At 36.6% G+C, this 27,165-nt stretch overlaps 1 protein-coding gene, 1 long non-coding RNA gene, 1 other non-coding gene and 1 pseudogene across 15 annotated transcripts in view; 3 read left to right on the plus strand and 1 right to left on the minus strand.

The window, feature by feature from the left end:
* The first annotated feature begins 226 nt into the window (after positions 1–226).
* LOC101966591 (eukaryotic translation elongation factor 1 epsilon-1 pseudogene) lies at positions 227–3,653 on the plus strand (annotated as a pseudogene).
* A 2,128-nt stretch (positions 3,654–5,781) lies between these two features.
* LOC144369351 (uncharacterized) lies at positions 5,782–10,932 on the minus strand. The gene is made up of 2 exons (XR_013428881.1): positions 10,138–10,932; positions 5,782–5,927 (listed from the first exon to the last, which is right to left on the minus strand). It is a non-coding gene; the product is annotated as an uncharacterized LOC144369351 (long non-coding RNA).
* On the plus strand, positions 10,567–10,637 carry Trnag-ccc (transfer RNA glycine (anticodon CCC)). The gene has a single exon. It is a non-coding gene; the product is annotated as a tRNA-Gly (tRNA).
* A 136-nt stretch (positions 10,933–11,068) lies between the features above and the next one.
* Positions 11,069–27,165, plus strand: part of Tia1 (TIA1 cytotoxic granule associated RNA binding protein) — a 30,802-nt gene continuing 14,705 nt past the window's right edge. For 3 of the 13 annotated variants that reach the window (XR_002483608.3, XM_078029053.1, XM_078029054.1), the window contains exons 1-6: positions 11,069–11,203; positions 23,119–23,221; positions 25,304–25,402; positions 26,189–26,243; positions 26,413–26,445; positions 27,033–27,151. Coding sequence is in view for 11 of the 13 variants with exons in the window: in XM_078029053.1 (XP_077885179.1) it covers positions 11,178–11,203; positions 23,119–23,221; positions 25,304–25,402; positions 26,189–26,243; positions 26,413–26,445; positions 27,033–27,151 (435 nt within the window). In the remaining 2 variants the exon portion in view is untranslated. Of the gene's footprint in view, positions 11,204–23,118; positions 23,222–25,303; positions 25,403–26,188; positions 27,152–27,165 lie in introns of those variants that run through there. The other 10 variants (XR_013428880.1, XM_005322118.5, XM_021724334.3 and 7 more) reach the window with 6 other exon arrangements.

Here is a 27,165-nt window from a genome sequence, read left to right on the forward strand (position 1 = left end):
AAGGCATGGTTAGAAGCTTGCCCCATCTGTTCTTCCTCCCGATAAAACACCTTTCTTCGCTAGTGCGCTCTCTCGTCCCCTGGATCACACCATCACAGAGAACGCACACAGCTGTCAGAAACTGGCCAGGGGGGCAACAAATGCTTATTGAGTGATCACTTTATTCCAGGGCCTCATGAGACAAATGGGTAAATGGTACTGGGTGAAAAGAAAGATAAGACTGGCGATGGGGCAGTGCAAAGTGGAGGTAGCACAATATAGTGACAGAAATGAATAAAAGTAGTGTATCTGTAAAAGCCCAGAATGTGCATCTCAAAATATGCCTCTTTGGCATAAAGATTATTTAAAGCTGAAGGCAACTGTAAAAATGTAGGTACAAGAAAAGCTCTCTGTCCCACCAAAATTGCCTAAAAGTAGGACACAAATTTTCAAACCCAAAGGTGTCTCTTCTTCCCTCTCTACCTGGAAGGATAAGAGTTACTTTCTGAAGATAAATTTAGATCTTAAAAATATATATATATATATATATATATATATATATATATATATATATATATATATAGGAAACCATTAGTCTGGACAGAGTTCCTGCAATAGGTCCAATAAACCAAACCAAACCAAATGGAGTCACTCATGCTAAAGTTCCTTGCCACCAAGCTGAAACTATGTTATCTGACCGGACTTCCAAGAAATCAGGAGAGATATAACACAGCTAAATTTTCAAACAGGCTGGTTATAGCAGACAAGAGAAAGAAGTTCTCTTTGCTTTAATCTTTCAAAGAGAAGTAACTTTGAAATTACTAATATGCTTTTTGTCCTCTGTTTCTGCTTTCCTCAGCCCTTTTCTTTCTATAAAGCCAACCTCCTCTGCTCAGCTCATTGGATATTCATTCTATTTTACAGAATGAGGCATTTCCCAACTCTAGAATCACAAATAAAAGCCAATGGAAGGGGCTGGGATTGTGGCTCAGAATGAGAGCGCTCGCCTCGCACGTGTGAGGCACTGGGTTAGATCTTCAGCACCATTTAGAAATAAAGGTATATTTTTAAAAAGCCAATGGAAAACTTTAAATTTGTCATAATTTTGTCTTTTGGCAGGCTTTAATCAGCCATGACCAGAGGAATCTATATCTAACTTTATCCAAGAGCTTTTCTCTACCATTTATTTGTCTTCCCACAATCTGCTGCCCCTAGAGACTCAAAAATCCTTTTCCTTGTCTTGTCATTTCTTTAAAAATGTACTGTTCTTAGGGGCTGGGGGTTGTGGCTCAGTGGTGGAGCACTTGCCTGTCATGTGAGAGGCACTGGGTTTGATCCTCAGTACCATATAAAATAAATAAATAAATAAGGGTATTGTGTCCATCTACAATTAAAAAATATTTTTTTAAAAAATTTACTGTTCTTCACTGAAGATGCTATAAACCTGAATTCAAAGTCACCTCTTAGATATTTACTCATTTCTCTGGGTATCTTCTACATATACATGTGGTAAACATTTTGTTTATTCTTCTCTTGTTAATCTGTCTTTTGTTACAGGGATCTGTACGAATCAAGGAGAAGGACACTAATTAGAAGGATAGAGGAAAAAATATTTTTTCCTCTCCTACATACTAATGTTGTTAACACAAGAAGACCAGGATGAACGCAAACTTCACAGATCAGATCAGCACTTTATTCAGGAACAAAGTTTAACACAGGAACAGGGGATGCAGGGATGAAATGATGCCGTGGTGGGACCCACTTTCCTAGTGGAAAATGAGCCCCTGAAATGGGAAGGGACTGGACTTATATAGGTTATCCTGAGAGGTGGTCTAATGAGCATACCAGTTTTCTTGGGCACCCAGGAATTTGGGGTTTGTTCTATAAGTGAAGGGGTCAGTTTGAGTGCTGAGAAATTTGAGCTCTTGGGTCAGGGGTCTGTGCTCCGCATCTGCAGAGGATTTACTCCAAGGAAGGTCAGTGCCCCTGAGAGGCTATCACCTCAGTGTGAGGAGACATCTCTTTCCTGCCTGCAATTAGCATCAGAGAAGCATTTGTCTTGGGAAATGAAAGCTGTCAACGCATGGCTTTCTTTTTACTCCCTTTTTCTCAAGCCACATTATTTGGGGGATTCTTCATTTTCCATCTATTAGATGCCATTCAGTAAAACACTATGCATTCATTAATAAGAATGTCTGGTCTATAACTACTTTCCCAATATATTAGTTCAGGAAAACTGGTGGCTGAGTGATGCTTATAAAATGAGCCCATTTCTATTATTACAATACTTTTACCCAAAAAACCAAAATAACTGACAACTATAAGAGCATAAAGATGGGTTGGGATTGTGGCTCAGTGATAGAGCGCTTACCTAGAATGCATGAGGCACTGGGTTCCATCCTTGGTGCCACATAAAAATAAAAACAAATAAAATAAAGGTATTGTGTCCATCTACAACTAAAAAAAATGAACAAAAAGAATGGACTGGATGGGAGGAATCTGAGTTGGATACAAAGAAAAGTTTAGCTTAGACCCAGAGTAGAAAATTCAGAGCAAAAAGCATTTATCCATTAAACAAATGTTGTGTTCCATTCTAAATGGTCTAGATATTTTTGAAAATCAGACTCTTTAAAAACTAAAAGCTTGGGGTTGGAGTTGTAGCTCAGTGGTAGAGCGCTTGCCTCGTATGTGTGAGGCACTGTGCTCAATTCTCAGTACCACATATAAATAAGCAAATAAAAGGTCCATCAACAAGTAAAAAGAGGGGGCTGGGGATATAGTTCAGTTGGTAGAGTGCTTGTCTCGTATGCACAAGACCCTGGGTTCAATCCCCAGCACCACACACACACAAAAAAAGTTCCTCTAATGAAGTTGATATCCCAGTGGGAATGTGGGGTAGTAATTAGAGTAAATAAGTAAATAGGTAAAAGATCTAATATAGAGACTAGGGTGAGAGGATTGGGAAATGGGTTGCAGTTTTAAATAGGATGGTCAGGGTTAGCCTCATTGAGTAGGTAGCACTTCAGCAAAAATTTGTAGGATATAAGAGAAGCTAAGAGATGCCTTGCAGATTTGAGGGTCAACAAGGAGGCTAGGCTGGAGAAGTCCCTGGGGCTGAGTAAGGGAAATAAGTATAGTGCCCAGGGCTAGCAACAGATTCCAGTTCTTCAAAACAATGGTCCAAGCCTAACAGGATTGACTATCAGAGCAACTCATCTAGTCAAAGAAGCCAACAAGGAGTATTTGCTGGGTAGTACTGCAGAGGAAAAAGCAACAGTTCAGCAGTGGCTGGAGTAAAGGGTCATCGAGTAGATAGACACCCCTAGTTAAGAGGATATCCACACTCTGTTGAAGGATCTGAATTTGTATCTTGAAGATAAAGTCAACCTTACAGGATATAACTTTAACTTAGCAGATATTCTACTGTACTATGGACTTCATCGCTTTATAGTTGACCTGACAGCTCAAGAAAAGGAGAAAGATCTCAATGTGTTTCGCAGGTTTTGTCACATTTAGCATTACCCAGGCGTCAGGCAACATCTGTCTAGTGTTGTCTTCATCAAGAACAGACTATACACTAACTCCCACTAGAAGTCACCATGCCACACACGGAGTGATTAAAATGTCTTAAATGGAAAGTGCATCTGGACCATAGTACTAATGTAAATTGATATGCTGTCATTGTTTATTTGTTGCTAGAATTTTTGAAATGTAAAACTGTGTCTGAATGTTTTATTTGTTCTTTAGTTGAAGTTTTGCAAATTTTGATGTAAAAAAATTCAACTGCTGTCCCCCAAAAAATCAAGTGAAATCAAGTTATAAATTACCTGGTTTTTAAAAGATTAAATTTATTTTAATAAAAGTTGCAAATCAGTGGCCTATCTTTAAAAAAAAGGCAGTACTTTCAATGGTTGATGTACTTGGCTATTTATTAACCTCTCTTTCATATTTTAAAATTCTTTTTCCTATGGATATTTACCATACTTTGCTTATTAAAAACTGTGATAACTTATCCCAAGGATTGAGAAAGGGAAGACAGATGTATCTGATTTAAATATTTATGTGAGCTAGTAAACGTGGCTGAAAAACTCAAAAAAAAAAAAAAAAAAACAAGGAGGCTAATGGAATAGAATAAGGAGGACAGGGTGGAGGTGTTAATGGAAGAGATGTAGGTATTAAGGAAATAAACACATATTTAAGAACATAACAATATCAAGATTTTTCAATATCTTTTTTACTACATCTTTTTTTTTTATTTTTATTTTTATTTTTATTTTTTTAAAGAGAGAGTGAGAGGTGGGGGGGGACAGAGAGAGAGAATTTTAACATTTATTTATTTTTTCTTAGTTCTCGGCGGACACAACATCTTTGTTGGTATGTGGTGCTGAGGATCGAACCCGGGCCGCACGCATGCTAGGCGAGCGCGCTACCGCTTGAGCCACATCCCCAGCCCCCTTTTTTTTTTTTTTTTTTTTTTTACAATTTTAATATTTATTTATTTTCTTAGTTTTCAGTGGACACAACATCTTTGTTTGTATGTGGTGCTGAGGATCTAACCCGGGGCCGCACGCATGCCAGGCGAGTGCGCTACCACTTGAGCCACATCCCCAGCCCTTTTCACTACATCTTGATATTACAAAGAAAAAAACTAAACCGTCTTTTACTTTCCATTTTCAAAATTATATTATTCCTATAATACTTCAGGGCATTAAATACAATAGGCCCTCAATAAATGTTTACTAGTTGATTAGAACTGGCCATGTAATTGACTGTGGCCCAAGGGTTGTATTTGGAAACTGATCTCTGATACTGAAACCTTGTGAAAGAATTGACTGAATGGGCATTTCAATGAAGACAAACCTTAGAAAAATTTGCAAAATGGGAGGCAGAAGGCTTTTTCATTCTGCACCCTTGCCCTTTCAAAATAATGCTTATTTTTTTTTAATATTTATTTATTAATTTTAAAGTTGTAGTTGGACACAATATTTTTATTTATTTATTTTTATGTGGTATTGGAGTTTGAACCTAGGGCCTCGCCTGTGCTAGGCAAGTGCTCTACCACTGAGCCACAACCCCAGCCCCCAAAATAATATTTATTAAGGAAATTCCAAAAGGTTAAAAAAAAAAGAATCATGGGGGAAAATGTTACCACATACCTAAAGGAAAACTATAAGGTAATGTAAACATTACTTGAACACAATACCTTTATTTTATTTTTATGTGGTGCTGAGGATTGAACCCAATGCTTCACACGTGCTAGGTAAGTGCTCTGCCAACCTAGCTACAACCCCAACACGGTAAGGTAACATTTAGTCAAAGGAATGTTGTCCATAAACATAGTCTAGGAAGCTAAATACTGAAGAAGATTCTCTCCTTGACCAAACTCTAACCAGGCCCTCTTCTGAGCACTTTTTTTTTTTCCTACTTGGCTTCACTTTTGGTCTACAAAGACATTGTAACATTGTTTCAAGTAACTCAAAGCCACAATCCTACCTCTGAAAGTACCTGCCTGAAAAAACTAAAGACTGCTAAGAATTTACTGCTTGTTTCAACCAACATCTGAAGATAGGGCTTATTGTTTCCCAGCCTCCATGGGAGGTTAGGAAGGTAATTTAAATGTAGTTAACAAACTCAGTCAAGAGTCAGTTAATTGGCATGATTGGTTGCACATGGGCCAAACCTTACTTGCTACATTTAACAAATTTTCACTACCCTACCCTATAATTTGATGTCCTACTCACCCCCTTCTCTAGTCCCTCATTCTTCCTTTAAAAGTAGTCAGGCATAGTGATGCACTAGTGGTTAATGTTTAAATTATATATATTTTATTTTAGGCAAAGTAGAAAATTCAGAAGCAATATAAATTGAACATTCGGACTGGAGTTTGGTTCAGTGGTAGAGCACTTGTCTAGCATGTCTGAGGCCCTGGGTTTCATCGATTGCCAACTCTGCAAAAAGAAAAAGAAAAAAGATAAACAAACATGTGATTACATAAAATCTATCCATTTTAAGATGTCAGAGGATAGCATTTTAAAGTAAAATAATAAACAATAATGCATAAGAAAAGTATTTACCATTAATAATAAAAGAGAATTTAATATTACAAGCATACAAAAAGCTCTACAAATTGATAAGAAGAGGTAAACTGCTTCATCTCTCAGCTTTCAGATTCCTCGTCCAAACACTTACAACTAAATATTAGTTGGTTACTGGATCAGCCTGAGCTACCTTAAAGAGGTACATGAGGCTCTGCTTTGATGGGAATGGACCATGTGGGAATAATATCATACTAAAAAACAAAAGCTCATTCTAGAGTTTGGCAGGCCCATATCCACAGTAACTCGGAGAAAGCTCCTGAGCACTGATTGAACCATTACTTTCGTGCATTTTCTTCTGAGACATTTTCTAGAAAGATGTGTATGTTATTCCTCTGTTTGCTGGGAGAAAATTAAAGGCCTAGAGACAGGAAGAGATAGAAACAGGCTGGAGCAGAACAAGAGTTAACTGAGGAAACATATGAAGTCATGAGTTCTTAAACCCTAGTCCCCTCTCCATCCTCTCTTTCCACCAGGAGGCCCTCTGACCTTAGTGGTGAACAGTTTGCTATAGTGCATCTTAAGAACCCGCATGGCAATCTGAAAGGTGGCTTGCAGCTCTAGCAGCTCCAGCAGCTCCAGCTTGATAGGTGCTAAGCAAAAACTGCTGGGGAGCACAGGTCTAGCCAAAGCAGGGACAGATACACCAGTCTCATAGAAGTCACTCACTTCAAGCCAATGGTTACCCTCCCCAAACCCCCTAGCAATGAACATGCCTAAAGATTAAGAGTTGGTTTATAGCAACAGTTGTCACAGAGCATTTAAAACTCATGATTTTCACCTTCTAAATTTTGGCCAAGAGACTGAGGCAGGAAGATCACAAATTAGAGACCAGCCTCAGCAACTTAACTAGAACCCCCTCAATTAGGCAAGGCCCTGTCTTAAAATAAAAAACGAAAGGGGGCTGGAGGTGGAGCTCAGTGGTGGAGTGCTTGCCACACACATAGGAGGCCTTGGGTTCAATCCTCAGGACTGCATAAAAATAAATAAAGTAAAGGTATTGTGTCCATCTACAACTAAAATTATAATATATATTTTTAAAAAGGGACCAGGTCAGGTGGCAGCCGCCTATAATCCCAGTGACTAGAGAGACTGAGGCAGGAGGAATACAAATTCTAGGCCAGCCTCAGTAATTTAGCAAGGCCCTCAGCAACTTAGCAAGACCTTGTCTCAAAAAAATAAAATAAAAAAGGGTAGGGATGTGGCTCAGTGGTAAAGCCCCTCTGGATTCAACCCCCAGTAGCAAAATAATAATAATGATAATAATTAATTAAAACAACTAGGGATGTAGTTTGGTATAGAACATCTCTGAGTTCAATCCCCAGTACTTAAAAATAAATAGATTTGAGCTGGGTGCAGCAGTGCATGTCTATACTCCCAGTGGTTTGGGAGGCTGAGGCAGGAGGATCCTGAGTTCAAAGCAGCCTCAGCAAGGTGCTAAGCAACTCAGTGAGAACCTGTCTCTAATAAAAATACAAGATAGGGCTGGGGATGTGCCTCAGTAGTCAAGTGCCCCAGAGCCCAATCCTGGGACCAAAATAAGTAAATAAATAACTAAGTAGATTTTTGGCAAAGTTTAACAGCCAATGAGGATGCTAATTAAAGATTGCTTTCCCCCCCCACAGAGGTAAAAAAAAAAAAAGGTAAGAAGTAGTAAGAAAAGGATTGTGGTCGGGCTGGGGTTGGGGCTCAAGCGGTAACGCGCTCGCCTGGCATGCTTGCAGCCCGGGTTCGAGCCTCAGCACCACATACAAACAAAGATGTTGTGTCTGCCGAGAACTAAAAAATAAACATTAAAAATTCTCTCTAAATATTATAAGCATATAAACTTGGTCAATATTATAAGCATATAAACAGCTCTATAAAGTGATAAAAAGAGGTAAACAACTTCATAAATATAGACAAAGCCTATGAATACGCAACTTATAAAAGAGTAACTGTCAATGGTAAAAATATAGATATCTAGATAGAAAGGGCTGGGGTTGTGGCTCAGTAGTGGAGCACTCGCCTAGCACATGTGAGGCTCTGGGTTCGATCCTCAGCACCACATAAAAAAACACATAAAATAAAGGTATTGTGTCCATCTAAAAAAAAAAAGATGCTCAACCCTTTAGGCAAATGCAAGTAGTTTAGGCAAATGCAAGCTAAAACAAGGAGAAGCCATTTTTTTATCTAACATAGTGGCAAAAATTAGTAAGAATAATAACATCTTTTTTTTTTAAAGAGAGAGAGAGAATTTTAATATTTATTTTTTTTTTAGTTTTCGGAGGACACAACATCTTTGTTTGTATGTGGTGCTGAGGATCAAACCCGGGCTGCATGCATGCCAGGCAAGCACACTACCGCTTAAGCCACATCCCCAGCCCTAATAACATCTTAATGCAGAAGAAAATGGAGCAAGTTTGGTGAAGGACTCAGGGACTTTCAATTATTGTTGGTAGAAATATGAATGATTATAACCTTTATCTAAATTATATATACATTAATATATATTAATTCTGCAATCTCATGTTTGAGAATCTATCCTACAGAAATAAAAGAATCAATTTATAAGGATATATGTACCAGGATTGCAACACATTTGTAATAGAAAAAATGTAGAGTAACTTGAAGGTCCATCAACACCAATTATGGTAATTTATTCAATTTACCTTTGAATAAGTTGTGCACATTCATTCTATGGACTATTTTGCCACAACTAAAGTTGGGACTGGGAGTATAACTCAATGGTAGTATGTTTAATATGCCCAAAGTCCTAGATTCCAGTCCTTGTATGCATATATAAAAAGATCTGTATTCATCAAACTGGATAATACTATGATGTAAGCTTAAATGAAAAAAGTTGCAAAGTATATACCATGTATTTTGAAATAACTAAAAATCCTAAGTACTTACATATATGTGTATCTGGATACATATAGAGTAAGATGTGGAAGCTTACAGACTAATTTGTTAATATTAGTTCTTAAAGAGGGAAGAATAAGGAAATTTTTAATCTTTTCTTTATATTATCTATATTATTTCACTTGTGATGGTGAACAAGTAGTACTTTTATAACATTTTAATACATGACTGTATTAGCCTGGTACAGTGGTGCACACCTGTAATCCCAGCAGTTTGGGAGGCTGAGACAGGAGAATCATGAGTTCAAAGCCAGCCTCAGAAATTTAGTGAAGCCCTAAACAACTCAGTGAGACCCTCTAAAAAAAAATACAAAAAAAAAAAAAAAAAGAGCTGGGGATGTGGTTCAGTGGTTGAGTGCCCCTAACTTCAATACTAAAACAAACCAAAAATCTACAATACTAAAAGAACATTGCAAAGGGACTTGGGATATAGCTCAGTGCAAGGCCCTGGATTCAATCCCCAGCACTGTAAAAAAAATATAATAATACAAACAAAAACAGTTCAAAATATTTGAGGAGGAAAAAAAAAAAGGAAAGGTGCCAAAGAGGAAACTGATAGATACAACATACCAAAGAGGAAACTGATAGATACAACATATATGAACCTTGTAAGCATAATACTAAGTGAAAGAAACCAGTTTCAAGGGAACATATAGTGTGCAATTCCATTTCTATGAAATGCCCGGAATAGGTAGATCCAGAAGTGACTGTTAATTGGAAAAAGTTTCATTTGGAAGAATGAAAATGTTCTAAAAATGATTGTAGAAATGGTTGAACATCTCTATGAATAAATTAAAAAAAAAACTACTTTAAATGGGTGTCTCAAAAATGTGTTTAAAAATACTGTCCACTATAACATCTGCTTCATCCTCAAGAAATAAATCTTGATATCTTTTAATATAATCTGAAGAATGCATCAGGGACTCTCAAGGCAATTCCAAAAATGGAAATCAGAAATGTAAAATAGTTCTAAAGGAACTATTTTGAAGAGGATCTAGTTTTTGGATGTGTAAATTCTCCTATGTTTATAAAATATTTCATATAACTTATAAAGTTCATTATGAAATGCATAACGAATACACTGAATCACATTTTAGAGCCCTAATTTTCCTTCCTTCTAAAAGAGTACTTAAATTTATGTTATCTTCTGATTCACTTACCTTATGATTCTTGTGACCAATTTGCTACAGAAACCACTTCTTAAATGCTTTTCAATGTACATTGAATACACCACAGAAAGGCAAAATAAAGAAAAATAAAAGGTCTGAAAATATTTTTTCAAGTCTCAAATAATTGGTTAGCACCAACAAGGCAAATTCTTCTTACTGAAACACTTACGTTTTTAAATAAAAAAAAAATTAAAATTGAATATTTTTTCTGTACAGAAAAACTAGAAACATCCATTCAACTGCACTGCAATGAGATAATTCGTTTCTCAAAGCAATGAAAAAAATAGCAGATATGAACTATCAAACCATCAGTACACTTTTATTTTCAAATTAAAATAACAATATATGAAGTGCATCTTTGAATGGGAATGTCTGCTTGCATTTTCTCCTAGGAGACTCTGGCGAGCGCTTCCACCAACAGCGCCGCTGGTGTAGTGGTATCATGCAAGATTCCCATTCTTGCGACCCGGGTTCGATTCCCGGGCGGCGCAGGCATTTCTTTTGCTCAAAAATGTCTTGAAAGAATCTTCATAAATCTTTCCTGTAGTGAAAATACTTAGAATTTTTAATTACTCTGAAGATCTCCATTTCATTATAATTCACTGGTGAAACATTCGGATCTGAAGCTAACCGACAGTTTACGAAAGTTTCAAAATAGTTAAGCTTTGCGCCTGCGCAATCCGAGCCAACACGAGTCGGGTGAAAGAGCGGCTGCGCAACAAGTGAACCTACGGATTGAGGTGTAGCCCCGCGCCGCGAGAGTGAGAGTGCAGGGTTATTCTGCGCCTGCGCGGTCTGGGTCACTTCGCTGGCTGCTCCTAGGCGCCCTGCTCGCCGCCATCTTGAATCGGGGCTTCATTGTTCGCGCTGTGCGGGGCATATCGGCGTAATTACCGCGGAAGAAGACGGCGAAGTAACCTCCGCTCAGCCGAGAAACCCCGCCATCCCGCAGCCATAGCCGTTCAAACGATTTGGGAGGTAGTGAAGGGCAGGGAGCTGGACCCAGAGGCGCCGCCGCGACAGCAGCAGCCATGGAGGACGAGATGCCCAAGACTCTGTGAGTCTGGAGCAACGATGAGGGAGGCGGGATGGTGGTCGTCCCGGAGGGAGGCCTCGGCCCTGCGCCGCTCCCCAGCCTATTGTCTCCGTGGATGCTGCGATATCGTGGTTCCTCTCTCCTTAGCACACACCTGGATGCTTAGAGCCAAGACCCGGGCTGTGAGAGGACGAAGTGGAGGGACTGGGGGTCGACCCTCAGAATTAATCCCTTCGCCTTAACTGCACCAGCGCGCGGCCTTTGGCCTCGCCGCCCGCCCTCTGGGGTCCTTAGACCTGGAGAAAAGACTTTTTCATTCAAACCTCTCTTTAGAACTCGGCGGACCCTCCTGTCGTCCCATGCTTGCTTTCTTCTCTCTCTTTTTTTTTTTTCCCGCCTCCCCCCCTGTAATTAACCTCTTTATATCTTTTCAGACTTCCCTTTCATTTTATTTTTCTCCTGAAACTCTTCCTTTCGTTTTCTTCTTGTTGGTAAGAATTTTTTTTCCCCCATCTTGAGGCCGAGGTAAACTTTATTCTCGCAGTTGCCAACTGGAAAAAAGCCAAATATCTTTCTTTAACCTCTCTTTGGCTTTTCTTCTATAGCACCCCCGACCCTCGACCAAAAAGCCTAACCGGACCACCACCCAAGGATTTTGAAACTGCTTTTTTAAAAAAAAAAAAAAATGGAAATCTCACCCGGAGGAATATATCTACTGAGGGGAAGTAGATCTAATACATCTTTATAATCGCTTGCTACTCTGGTGACATGTTGCCAATCAAGCAGGCAGTTTTTATGAAGCAACAGTTGATTATATAACGTATTTAGGCAAGAATTTTTTAGTATTAAGTGATCCGAGCTGGGGATATTTTCTTTGTGGTGTAGTTTTTTCCCCCCCCCTCTGCATTCTTTGTTTTCAGAATATTAATTGGATGAGCGATCCTGCCTTTGTTGCATTTCTCCAGGGTGCGGAGGAGGAAAAGCTCAATGAGATATGTTTTTGATTTTTACTTTATTGTGTGAATTTGAGGTTTACAAATAATGTTTAGTATGAAATACACAGAGAGAGCAAATTGGTTACCCCAGTAAAGCCGACTTAACATATTTATCATCTCACATAGTTAACTTTTCAGTGAGTTCCTGACGTGGCTTTTTGTTTTACTGTTGGATACTGGCAGTTTGAGAGCTCAATGCATTAAAAATACAATTTTAGGTTTCTTTTCACAACTCTAGATATTAAAGTTCTGAACTAGAGAGTTGTTTTTTTCACCAAAATTTTTTGAATTCTAAATTGATATTTCTTATCTATATGGGAAATGTTACATTTTACATTTCTTTTTTAAAACTTTTATATTTTATTTATTTCATTTCATTTTATTTTTTTGCAGTGCTCAGGATTGTACCCAGAACCTTGCACATACTAGGCAAATGCTCTACCACTCAGCTAAATCCCCAGACTTATTTTCTTAATAGGTTAAATATTCTGCTAGTTTATGGGTATCTTTTTATAAGGATGCAGCAGTTAGGGAATGGACTTTGCTTATAGAAAGTTTGTATCTACAGAAGAACACTGCCTAAAAACCTACTAGACTTTTTTTCCTCTTAGATCTTAGCTAGAAGCATGATAGCCACATATTTGGGTTAAGCACTGCTCATATTTTATAATGCCTTTACATTTAAGATTCTTACATTATTTTGAAATTTTTTAATTTCAGAAACTGCCAGGAATATATGGGAACTTAATCTTTTTAGCACTTTGATTTGGGAATATCAAATAATGAAGACAACTTCAGCATTCTCAGGCCAGTCTACACAAGCAGGTAGTTAAATAGTACTAGACTGGGGACAGGGGACTAATCATTGCAGGAGAAATAATAGAGTTTTATTAATTCACAGAGAGTCATTAAATGCTTAGTATGTGCCAGGCTCTGTGTTAAGTGCTTTAAATGCTCTTTTAATACTCATCTGAACATTAAAATAATTTATTCCATTTTGAAGCCAGAAAAAGCAAAATTAGAGTCTAATTAACTCACCCAAGATCATATACCTTTTTATTCCTCATCCTGCAATTCGACTGTCTTCAGCTCTTAACCATTACACTAATGACTGATTTTGCCTTGAACCTCTCATTAGAACACCCCATTTAAGAATCTTTTTTTGCTCGAAGTAGTCCTATTGTCTTCTCACTTGCTTCTGTCTCCCTCAGCCAAAATCTCTCATTTTTCCAGTTATACCAATCTTGGTTAAATATGGGTAGGCACTAATTCCTAAGTTTTTCCAGCAGCATTCTTACTTTTAATGTTTGCTTTCATGACTCTGGAACTTATAATATGTCAGGGGCTTTTAATATGTTCTTGGCACAGCATCTGGTCCATGGTAAGTGATTAATAGATTTGTTTTAAAATGTGATACAGTTCAAGAAGAGAATCAAGATTTTACTCATTTGATAATAAAATAGTCTGAATTCTAATACAACCTGTGTTCCTAAATGGCTTAGAGGAAATATCCATTTGCCACATCTCAGTGGTCAGCATCACCGTGTTAAATTTGAGATTGCTAGTATTCGTCTTTCTCTCAGCAGTACTTTGGAAACACATTGTAAGAAAAACATTCTTAAAGATTTTCCTGCAAGACTATTTTGAGGAGTGTTCAAAGTAATTAGTAATTCAGACATTTGTAGTGAGTGGATGGGTTATATTTACATACTATTATTCTTATGTGTAAATTGGAAATTGTCCATAATGAAAAATAAAAATATGTGTATAGTGAATCTGAATTGGCCTTGGTCACTTTGAAAACTTTAAATTTGTGAAATAAAAGCGGCACACTAAACTATAAAAACATTGCTGGTGTTAATTGCTGGAAGTTAATTCCTTTAGATCCAGGCACTTTAATGTCCTCTGAGTGATTTACTCTCAAATGCATTTTGATATAGCTATACAGTTACTGTATGGCTTTGACATTGTTAACAATGTAGATCTCTTTAAAAGCCCTCAGCTAAATAATTGCTGTCTAATTATTACTAATGAGGGCCTTGCCTTTCCATCACCCCATGCATCTTTCTTATTTCTACACCACTCTTCTCCAAACACTTTTGTAGAAGGAAATAACTCTTTTTTGTTGAGTTCAATTGGCTTATTCATTCTTAACTAGTAAGGTGAGATTGAAGGAAAGTTTGACTAAAATGAGAATTTTAGTTATTGGATAATACATTGTTTCTGAAGAATGGCCATGCGTCCTTGTAATCCCAGCAACTCAGGAGGCCAAGGCAGGAGGATTCCAAGTTTGAGGTCAATCTCAGTAATTTAGCAAGACCCTATCTCAAAAAACTAAAAGGGCTGGGGATGTGGCTCAGACAAAAAAAAAAAAAAAATTGACAATGTGCTACAAACGTATTCATTAGTAATATTTGGGAATGTAACTCCTGGCTATCACTGTTCTAGGAATTGGAAACACATAGATCTTTTTAGAACTTACATAAATAATTGTTAGGTGGTAATTAAGTTCTATAGAGAAAAATAATGCAAGATAGGGAAGATAGAGTGGAAATTATAGAGAACAGTAAGGAAAAGTCACTGTGAGGGGAGAACTGAAGAAGGTGAGGGAGAGCTATGCATATATCTGAGGAAGGGGCACTGCAGAAAGAGCTGGTGGCCCATGGTGAGGCATGCTTGTTGCAGAAACTGAAGAGATAGGAGAGAATTAGGAAATGTGGTTAGAATGATGTGAGGAAGAAGGGGTTATTAGGGGAGGTAGAAGATAACAGGGCCCTATGAGGGCTGTGTCTTGGAAAAAAAGTGGTAAGGGAAGCAATCAGAGGATTTTAAGCAGGGGAGTGATATAATCTGTTTTAACCATTGAAAGGACAGAGTCAAGTAGACTAGTATAGTTTAGTTGAGTGACCAAATGGTGACTTAAAAAGTAATACTAGTAGAATGATGAAAAGTAGAAGGATTTTGAATATGTCTTGAAAATCTAGCAGCGGAGATTATCAGTGGATTGGATGTGTTATGTGAGAATGACACCAATGGTAAGTGGATTTATTTAGAAGTGTATATCAATCTAAAATGTTTGCTGCATAAGTAAAAATGAATGCCATTTTGAGAGCATGGATATCCCTTAAGATGTCTTCAATTTTAATATTAGATACATTTGTTCAATCTGGTTTGTGTGTATGGCCACACAAACCAACTGAAAGAATTACTAGCTAATAAATAAGATAGCTTCCACAATGTGTAACAGATTATCCTTTGTGAAGTGTACGTAATTGTTTAATAATAGGTTAGGATGCTGACATGGTGTATATATACACATTACAGGTTTGTTTGTTTGGTTTTTTTAGAGAGAAATTTTTTTTAATATTTATTTTTAGTTTTCGGTGGACACAACATATTTTATTTTTATGTGGTGCTGAGGTTCGAACCCAGCACCCCACGCATACCAAGCGAGTGCGTTGCCGCTTGAGCCACATCCCCAGCCCATCTACAGGTGTTAATTAGAAAATAATTGTTTCCCCTGTTAACTTTAGTAATTCGGGCAAAATAATTTCCTAGCAAATTGCAAATGTTCTGAAGTCATCTAGAGAGTATAGTTATTCAGCAAATATTTATAGAGTACATAGCAATGTTCCAGTCAGTGTTCTATATAGTATATTTCCAGTCTGAATTTTTAAAATCCGTACTCTTATGGAATTTATCATTAAGTTAAAACTTACTTATCAATGCTTTTTTACTCATTTTCACGGGGATTTCTTTATTAAATTCTCCATTTTAATGATTGTGGCTAGAAACAAACCCATTCTGCTTTGTACATTTTCTTTGTAGGTTAATTGTCTAGAGCTTGTATTAATAAAAAATGAATATTTTAAGTGTTCTTGGATTCCAGTTTTGTAACTATTCGACTTAGTTACCAACTTCAACAATGTGTATTAAGATAATATGAAATTCTATCCCTGGCAGAGCTGTCATGTGGTCACTAGTAGCAGTGATGACTATTGATTCTACTTCTCAGGTATTATTTATTTTGAGAAATTAAAAAACCTACAGAGAAGTAACACAAATTGTACATTGAAGACTTAACATGCCTTTCGGGTGGAATTAGCAATTATTGATATTTAGCCATTTATGGGGGGTTTTGTTTTTGGGGGGTATTTTTGCAGAAACATTTGAATTAATTGAAGACATCATGACACTTCGTGTTTAAATACTTTATTTCCTAAGAATGAGGACATTCTGTTACATAATCACAGTATAATTCTTCACCTTAAGGAGATTACATTAGTACAATATTTGTGTGTTGCTGGAAATTGAACCCAGATTCTCTGGTACTAAGCATGTGCTCTTCAACTAAATTACATCCCCAGATATATTACCTCCAGATATAATATTAACTAATGTTTATTTTATATTCATATTTATCCAGCTGCCCCAAAAGACATGCTATGGTTGGGTGTGGTTTGTCCCTGAAAGATTCATATTCAGGAATTTAGATCCTTAATGTGGCAGTGTTAAGTGGTGAAACCTTTTAAGAGGTGGGGCCTAGTGAAAGGTGATTAGGTCATGGGGGCATTGCCTTGGAAAGGAATTTTAAATGTAGTTCTTATAAGACTGGGTTGTAGCAAGACCAATGCACTTGCTGGGCCCCTTTCTGTTTCAATGTGTTGTGATGCAGCTGGGGCTTTTTTGGTTAGATGCCAGTGCCATGATATCTGAACTTTCCAACCACCAGAATGTGAATCAAATAAACCTTTTCTTTAAAAGTTACTCAGCCTCAGGTATTTTGTTACAGTAACAAAAAATGGCATTTTTAAATTGATTACCGTAACAAATAATTCTGTCTCCATTTTCCAGTTCTGCACAGGATTGGTACATTATCCCAGGGGTGATACAGTAAATAACAATATGAGATACTTAAATCTGTGGTGTTAGTGAGAAGTCCATGGAATAGCTAAAAAAGACATTTAAATGTTATTCAAAAAAATATGGTCAAGGGCGTAGCTTAGTCATTGAGCACTTGCCTACTATGCTTAAAGCCCTTGGTTGGATCCCTAATGTGGCAAAATAAATAACATTGGTATGGTATACATCAAAAAAAGTAAACATTTGAAAAATAAATACTAGATAAAATGAAATTGTACATTTGTTTAGTAGTTCAGTAGACATCTTGATGTGACCTTGGTTTGCAACTGCTTTAGTAGAATTTTTTTTTTTTTTTAAGGTATAGTTGGACACAGTGTCTTTTATTTTATTTACTTATTTTATGTGGTGCTGAGGATCAAACCTAGGGCTTTACCACTGAGCTACAACCCTAGCCCCAGTACAAATTTTTATATAAAGATTAAGTATATGGGGCTGGGGATGTGGCTCAAGCGGTAGGACGCTCGCCTGGCGTGCTTGCGGCCCGGGTTCGATCCTCAGCACCACATACAAACAAAGATGTTGTGTCCGCCGATAACTATAAAATAAATATTTAAAAAAAAAAAAAAGATTAAGTATATGTAGCAAGGGAGTACTTTACTATGGGTACTTTAACTATGGAAGGAGCTTATTAAAAAATATATTGGACACTCTTAAGAATTTGTAGGAAGGTCATGGAACTTGGCTTGGAAAAGAGAGACAACTATTAGGCACAGTCATAATCAAATGACAGACCATCCCAGAAAGGATCCTGCTTCCACAAACACTGAAGATCAGACTCCACAGTTTGTACTAGCACTGCTCTATTGTGCCACCAAAACATTTTCTTCCATCTTTTCTTTTTAAGGCCTCTCTGTGAAGTCTGTTCAGTTCTGGTATTTTTAATACAACTAACTTCCATCATATTCAAATGTTCCAGCTGCAAGGAGGTCTACAAAACCTATTTGTCATTTTCAGCTTCTGTAGAGAATAGGACTCTGCCATAAGGTAGTAACTCTCTAAAAGTCGGTAAGGAAGATATTTGGTAGCCAAAAGAAAAAAAAATCCTCTACGCATAAAACTTAAAGCCATATTTCAGAGAATCCTTTGTTTTTAGAAACCAAATAGTAAGGAAAAACTAAAGAAACTTTCATATATAAAAATGAGAATGAACTGTAAAACATTTTGCAAGATGTAAGAAAACCTCCCAGTGTCTCAGGAGGCTGAGGCAGTAGAATCACAAATTCAAAGCCAGCCTCAGCAATGGCTAAGCAACTCAGTGAGACCCTTACTCTAACCAAAAAATATAAAATAGGGATGGGGATGTGGCTCAGTGCTTGAATGCCCCTACGTTCACTCTGGTGTGTGTGTGCGCGCATGTGCGCACACACATACATATATGAATGTATAATTTGTTTTCCATTGAAAGTATGTATAAAGAGATAAAAAAGGGTTGTTTTTATTTTGATTTGTGGTACTGGGATTGACCCAGGAACAGTTTACCACTGAACCATATCCCCAGCCCTTTTTATTTTTTATTTTGAGATAAGGTTGCTGAATTGCTTAGGGCCTCACTAAGTTGCTGAGGCTGGTCTTGAATTTGCAATCCTGCCTCAGCCTCCCAGAACACTGGGATTACAGGCACGCAATACCGTGCCCCACTAGTGAGTATTAAAAGGATCTGCAGATTTCCTATTTTTAGGCTTTCAGTCTCAAACTATTATTGAGCAAATATACTTGTAATAGCATTGTTTATAAAAATTTGAGGTATTAGTGACTGACATTGGTAAAAAGTTAAAGATTACTATAATGGGTTTTATTTTTTTGCACAAAGATTTTGTCATTGATTAACATGAAAATGTATTGTTACCTATAGTCTATTGAAATGATGTCCAAGATTGAGAGCAAGTTTTGTGTACAGCTTCCTCAAAAGAGAATAAACAGCTATGTGTGGGATGAATTGATGGAGGCTCCTGGAGATTATTACAGGCTAAATTAAGCAAGTAAACATAAAGACAATACAAACTGTGTGTGTGTGTGTATGTGTGTGTGTGTGTGTGTAGCTGCACACCCCCCAAAAAAGTGTTTTGTTACTGGGGATTGAACCTGGGGTGCTTAACCACTGAGCTACATCTCCAGCCCTTTTCAATTTTGAGACAGGGTATTGCCAAGTTGCTGAGGCTGGTATCACACTTGTGAACCTCCTGCTTCAGCTTCCAGAATGATGGGGATTACAGGCATGCTACTCTGCCTGGCCAGTGTTTCTTTTAAACCAGCTTGTTCCTACTGCTTATTATTACCTATCTTCAAATCAAGTATCAGAAAATATTTGAATTTAGACAATTTTGCAAAGAGTAAGTGATAAGATTAAAGTTCTAAAAACTACCCACTTGTCACTAGATCTCTGCCTTTGGCAGAGTAGATCTAAAGTTTCAGAAGATCCATTTTTTCATTTAGACTTAATTGCAGTTTTGTGGATTTTTTTATCAGCACAAAAGTTAGGTGAGAATAGGTACAGGCAGAAATGGTTTTGGAATTCTCACAGTCTCACCCAGCTTCCCTTAATATTAACATTTTACATAATCATTCTACAATTTACAAAAATAAGAAATTGACATTGGTGGATGCAAAGCTGTTAATTACAAGTTTTATTCCACCTCGCCCAGTGTTTTTGCACCATTAACCTTTTTTTGTTTTCCAGAATCCAATGCAAGATAATACATTACATTTAGTCAAGTCTCTTAAACCTTTTGAATCTGTGAGGAGATACCTTGTATGAACTGAAAGTTTCAAAATACTGTTTCTTCAGTGTACAGTGACTGCTTTCTGAAAATGGTTTGTTGAAGTGAATCAACTAGCCAGATGTAATGGTACACATCTGTGATCCCAGGAACTCAGGAGGCTGAGGCAGGAGGATCACAAGTTCAAGGATATTCTCAGCAACTTACTGAGACACTGCTCAAAATAAAAAAGGGCTGGGGATGAAGGTCAGTGTTATAACACCCCTGGGTTCAGTCCCCAGTGCCTCAGGAGAAAAAAAAAAAACGAAGATGAATCACTGAAATTAGCTTACACTCAAGAAGAGAGGATTGATGTGCATTTCCTAGAGATGTATATCAAGAGAATTTGTGGTCAGAAGATAAAAATCACCAATTAACTGGTTAAAGCCAGAGACTTTGAGGCTATGCAAGTATTTTTCCTTAAAATTCATCAACTAATTTTAGTTTTCACGGGTGGATCTTGCATGTAGCAATTATTACTATAGAGGTTTTTGTTTTTTAATATTTTTTTTAGTTTTTCGGTGGACACAAACAACATCTTTGTTTGTGGTGCTGAGGATCGAACCTGGGCTGCACCCATGCCAGGCGAGCATGCTACCACTTGAGCCACATCCCCAGTCCTACTGTAGAGTTTTAATGGTGATTTTTTTCCCCTCTCATTTCTTCTATATTTATTAGCATTCTGCAAGAACAAGCTCTTTTTCTCCTATCTAGGATCCAGTCAAGGATTATTAATTATATTTTGTTGTCACTATATACCTTGTAAGTCTATAGTCCTTTTTTTTTTTTTTTTTAATTAGGGCTATCATGGATTTTTGTTGTTTTAGTGCTGGGGAGTGAACCCAGGGCCTCACACATGCCAGATAGGATTTTTAAAAAAACTTTTAAAATTTATATATGACAGCAGAATGCATTATAATTCATATTATACATATAGAGCACAAATTTTTCATATCTCTGATTGTATACAAAGTATATTCACACCAATTTGTGTCTTCATACATGTACATTGGATAATGATGTCCATCACATTCCACCTCATTTCTAACCCTATGCCCTCTCCCTTCCCCTCCCATTCCTCTGCCCTATCTAGATTTTGTCCATTCCTCCTATGCTCCCCCTCCCTACCCCACTAACTCCATCCATTTACCTGTAAATGCCATGATTTTATTCTCTTATTGCTGAGTAATATTCCATTGTGTATATTGTAGATGGACATAATACCTTTATTTTATTTATTTTTATGTGGTGCTGAGGACCGAACCCAGGGCCTCAGTCATGCCAGGCTGAGCTAACAACCCCAGCCCCTAAGCAGGATCTCTTAACTCTGAGCTACACCCCAGATGCAGGACAATTTCTTGAAGAGATCAGGTTGTCTTATAAAATGTCTAACATCTAGATTTTGTGGTTATCTCTATATGCCCAATATCCTATAAACTTAAATCAAATTTTTAAGCTTGATCAGATTAGGTTAAATTTCTTTTATATGAATACTTCATAAGTGATATTGTTAATACATGTTATACAGTTTCTCATTGCCCATCTATAAGGTGAATTAAATTTTGATTACTGGGTCATAATGGTGATAGCCAAAGCACTCATTTTTAAGGTAGGGTTTTCCCTTTGCAATTATTTAAATAATCCATGATAACTTTGGCACACTGATTTTCCATTTATACACCAACCTTTCACCTAGTTATTTTAGTATAAATGAATGAACTTACTGATTTTATTATAGTTTATATATTGTTGATTTAATGTCATCCTGTATTTATTAATTAGAATTCTGTAAAAAAGAGCTTCCCCTCATTTTCTCTCTCTCTCTTCTCTCTCTCTCTCCCTCCCCCTTGAATGCAGATGCTGTACCACTGAGCTATATCTCCAGCCCTACTCTCTCTTTTTTTAAATGCCATTATTCTACCTGATCTTTAAATGTTGTTTGTTCTTTAAAATTAAACACTTCTCCCTTTAACCTGTTCGAATAGTTTAATTCTAATAGGCACTCGATATGTTTGTTGGGACAGTAGAAAGAAGAAATGGAATCCATGCTTTGTGGACATGTATAGGCATTTATTTTTCTAAGGGAGAGTCTAGTTTTCAAGTTCTCTGAAGCGTACCTGGTGAAAGAACTCTACAGTTATTAAAAGCTGCTGTATTTTATCGTGTCAGAAGTAGTAAATATGTAATATGCTTAGAGGTAATCTCATTTGAAAAGCCCATTTTGAGAACTTATTTATAAACCCTTTATAAAGATTATGTGGACTTGTAGTGCCCTGTTTATATTAATTAAGTTCATTGGTCATCAACTCAAATTATCTGGAACCTTGTTGTACTGCCTTTTATTTTTCTTCCACTGATCAGTGATGTTTAGTGAAAGCTTCCCATCTGTTTGTGAACTCTACCACACCTGAGAAACAACTTTCTCATGATTTTTATAAAATTTTTTCATTGCATATTCAAAGTCATTTGGAAGAAAACAAATGATTTCTGTATTAATATAGAAAAAGCTGGACATGGTGGCATGAGCTTGTAATCCCACTGACTGAAGCAGGAGGATCACAAGTTCAAGGCCAGCCTTAGCAACCTTAGCAAGACACCCCCCCCAAAAAAAATAAAAACTAAAAAGGGCTGGGGTGGAGCTAAGTGGGGGAATACCCTTGGATTAAACCCCCAGTAACATCAAAAAAGGAAAAATTACAATATGTCCCAGGATTGATTGCATAAAATATTTTATACATCTAAGAGTTTCAAAAACAACTTCCTAAGGTATGCCTAGAAACGTAAAGGGCAACAAATTTAATTTGCAAAACCTTAACCAAAATAGACATAGTGGTGTACATCTGTAATCTCAGCTACTCTGAAGTCGGAGACCAGAGAATTTGCTAAATTTGAGGTCAGCCTGGGCATCTTAAACTGTCTCAAAATAATAAAGGGCTGGGGGTGTAGCTCAGTGGCAGAGTACTTGCCTAGCATGTGTGAGGCCCTGGGTTCAATCCCCACTGTTGCCAAAATAAATACATGCATATGTTCACACACTATCTTCCATTCTACTAGCAGTGTCTAATATATTTGCACATACTATATTTTGAATCCATGAGAGTTTTTTTGAAGTGTTGGCAAACATTTACAAGGTAATTCCTAATAGTATAGTGTAAGGCAAAGATTTGTCATCTCCCAGCATCCATATTACAGTAAGCAACTTTAGGAACTGATGCAAAAGAAGCAAATCTGAAATGATAAATTACTCTTCTTTGTGTTTCAGATATGTTGGTAACCTTTCCAGAGATGTAACAGAAGCTCTGATTCTCCAACTCTTCAGCCAGATTGGACCTTGTAAAAACTGCAAAATGATTATGGATGTAAGGGTATTTTACTTAAGTTAACTTTCTTCTTTTTGACATACTTGTTAAAACCATTACCTCAAAGACTTCTTAGTTTATGTCTAAATTCATAGGGATTTTAGCATATTTATAATAAATCTGTCTTAGCAATGGATTTTAATTTATTTGCTAAATAAAGGAAGAGAACAGGGCTGGGGATGTGGCTCAAGCGGTAGCATGCTCGCCTAGCGTGCGTGCGGCCCGGGTTCGTTCCTCAGCACCACATACAAACAAAGATGTTGTGTCCACCGAGAACTAAGAAAAAATAAATAAATGTTAAAATTCTCTCTCTGTCCCCCTCTCTCTCATTCTCTCTCTAAAAAAAATTAAAAAATAAAGGAAGAGAACAGAACTACTAATCATTCCTAGAGCAGATAACTATATGTGGGTATGTATATATGTATCTAGGTTTTTGTTTTCAAATGCATTGAAATATCAATTAATTATTGTTCAGTTAATCTACAGTTTAAGTTATAATTAGACTAGAAACGGGGTTAAAAAAAAATAAGATGCATTTAGTACAGTGAAAGTGTTTTTGTTTTGTGCCAGGGATTGAACATGTTTAACCACTGAGCAACATCCTCAGCCTTTATTTATTTATTTATTTGTAGTTGTAGATAGATAGCACACTTTTATTTTACTTGCCTATTTTTGTATGCAGTACTAAGGATTGAACTCAGTCCCTCGCACATGCTAGATAAGTAGTCTGCCACTCAGCCCCAGCCCCTCCATCCCCTTTTTATATTTTATTTTAGAAACAGGGTCTTGCCAAGTTGCTTAGGGCCTCACTAAATTGCTACAATTGGCTTTGAACTCTCTATTCTTCTGTCTCAGCCTCCCAAGTTGCTGGGACTGCAGGCATGTGCCACCACACTTAGCTGAAAGTGTTTTTAATTTTATTTTTGAGGGTCAAGTTTTTCTCACATTTAGGCAGTTCAAAATTAGGTAGAGACCTTAATAGGTAGAGAAAACAATAGAATTTATTCATATAATTGGTATTAACCCTGAATGATAATATGTATAGAAAAACAAATTTTTAAAAATTTGATGAGGAATTTTATATTCCTGAGTATACATGCTGATAATGTATATATGCTTAGCTTATTTTTACTTGAAAAGTTTGTTTTTTTCTGGATACAAATTAGCATGCATGGGCTGGGATTGTGGCTCATTGGTAGAACACTCACCTCGCGTGTGAGGCACTGGGTTCGATCTTCAGCGCCACATAAAAATAAAATAAAGGTATTGTGTCCATCTACAACTAAAAATTAAATATTTTAAAAAAATAGCATGCATGATCTTTTCCATCTGTTTGCTCTAATCTTAATTGCAAGATACTTTTTTAACCATATTCTTATACTTGAGAACATTGATCTTTGTAATAGAATTCTCATTAAGTTTATCATTAGTTTGAATTATATAATTTTTGTATTCTCTAATTTTTTTAACACAAAGTGTAGTCCCAGTATATTGAATTATGTGTTTGCCACTTTTGAATTTTGAATCAGTTCTGCTTAGATTACAGAAAGAAATAAATGAACTATTAAATTGTTTAGCGTTTTGCATTGATAGGTATAATATATTAGAATTTTTCTTTTTTTCTGCTTTAATTTATAATAAAACTACATATTTGGTTTGAGTGTAGCTCAACTTGGGTGTAGCATGTTTACCTAGCATTCTCAAGGCCCTGAGTTTAGTCCCTAGCATCCCAACAAAAGTAAAAACAAAGCATCCAAGTTATCTTATCCCAACACCAGCAGAGAATAAGAGAATTTTTTTATATTAAAGCATTTTGATTTTATTTGTTGTTATTAGATTTTTATTCTACTTCTGTCATCACAGTGAGAAGTAAAATTTAATATCTTTATTTATATATTTTTATGTGGTGCTGAGGCTCAAACCCAGTGCCTCACACGTGCAGGGCAGGCTCTCTATCACTGAGCTATAGCCTCATTCCACAGTGAGCAAATTTATATGATACTAATCTAGTTGAGATTACAATTTTTTTTTTTTTTTGATGGGAGTGGATAAAGCTTAAATTTGACTTGTGTATTTGTTCTTAAACAGACAGCTGGAAACGATCCATATTGTTTTGTGGAGTTTCATGAACATCGTCATGCAGCTGCAGCACTTGCTGCTATGAATGGGCGGAAGATAATGGGTAAGGTAAGCTGTCATAATTCAAAAAGGTGACTTGTGCTGGTAAATTTTAAGTTATATGGTTTCATTTCCATTTTAGAAACATGTTCACTTTATCCTAAAAAGTCATTCACATTTAATATTAAAATGGCAGGATAAAGCTTTTAGAGGGGAGAGGCCTGTGTTTATGTTGGTATCGTGCATGGTACTTGAACATAAGTGCTAAAATACTTTTGAATTACTAAAGCTTGGAAGAAACTAAGGGAAAACATACATTGATACTATTTGTTTTAAAAAAAGGTTATTTGAATGTTAACAGAAATGTATAAAGATTAGGATTTGTTAAAGTTATTGGCATAAATATAAGTCAAAATATGAGCATCAAAACTTGACTTGAGGAACTGGGGATGTGGCTCAAGCGGTAGCGCGCTCGCCTGGCTTGTGTGCGGCCCGGTTTCGATCCTCAGCACCACATACAAACAAAGATGTTGTGTCCGCCAATAACCAAAAAATAAATATTAAAAAAAAAAAACTTGAGAGGCTGGGGTTGTGGCTCAGTGGTGGAGCATTTGCCTTGCATAAGGCACTAGGTTCAATTCGCAACACCACATATAAATAGATAGATAGATAGATAGATAGATGAATGTCCATTGACAACTTGAAAAATATTTAAAAAAAAAAAAACACTTCACCAGAACTGGTGTTCAATGTTTCATCTCAGACATATCTTTCTTATGTATTCATAGATACAAATCTGATTTTGAGCTTTGTTTTTATGGAATATAAATGTAGAAATTTTTTTTTTTTTTTTAGGAAGTCAAAGTGAATTGGGCAACTACTCCCAGCAGTCAAAAGAAAGATACAAGCAGTAAGTATATTTTATACTCTTTGAAAATTTGTTTTTGTTATACCCAGTAGTTTTATTGTAAAACATATAAACGTACATGTTTGCAGTAATGTTTTGATCGTTATCCTAAGATATGATTTAATGTGTTTGTGTTAATAAATTTAAGAACAAATCTAATCTTTGTCATCAGGTAGTACCGTTGTCAGCACACAGCGTTCACAAGGTAATTGTATCTTCTTAAACATAAAATGAAATCTCTTGAAAGGGTATTCACTAACCACCTGAATTTTTTTTGTCTGATATGGGAGGGGGGAGGGATTAGGTAGTAATCTCTTTGTTATGTCTCTTTGGCAATATTTTCCCCCTTCCTCCCAGCATTGACCAAGTGTGACTTGTCCACTACTGTGGTGCTAGTTCAAGGAATTCTCTTGGTAACAGCTGATGTTTTAGAAATACTTTCACCAACTAAAAGACAAGATACCCTGCTTCCTTGAGGTCACCTGGGCTTCATATACAGATCTTCCAAGTGTTTGAGTTGCTCCTGAAACTTTACGGAAGAGCAACCCAATATGTTGCTTGAGGCCTACCACATAGGGGTAATTTTTCTTTCCAAATATTCTTTATCAAAACTATATATTTATACATGTGTGACCATTTTAAAGTATTCAAAAATTTTGCATTTTTTGTGTTTCTTGAGAATTGTCTTTTTTAGAAAAGTTTCACATATAGGATGGTTATTTCTCTCCAATGCTTTTTTAATGGTTCTGATATAAAGTGAAGGGATTACTGTTTTCATTCTGTTGCCTTCAGTCTTAGTTCACTTGCACATGGATTCACATAAACTGAATGGTGTAATGTCTGGGCAACCAAAACTGTTGGCTTTTGAGAAAACTGTCAAATACTTTAACATCAAACTGTTGCAATGCAAGGTATTTCTTTGATT

The sequence above is a fragment of the Ictidomys tridecemlineatus genome, chromosome 12, assembly GCF_052094955.1.
Source record: "Ictidomys tridecemlineatus isolate mIctTri1 chromosome 12, mIctTri1.hap1, whole genome shotgun sequence".
NCBI lineage: Eukaryota > Metazoa > Chordata > Mammalia > Rodentia > Sciuridae > Ictidomys > Ictidomys tridecemlineatus.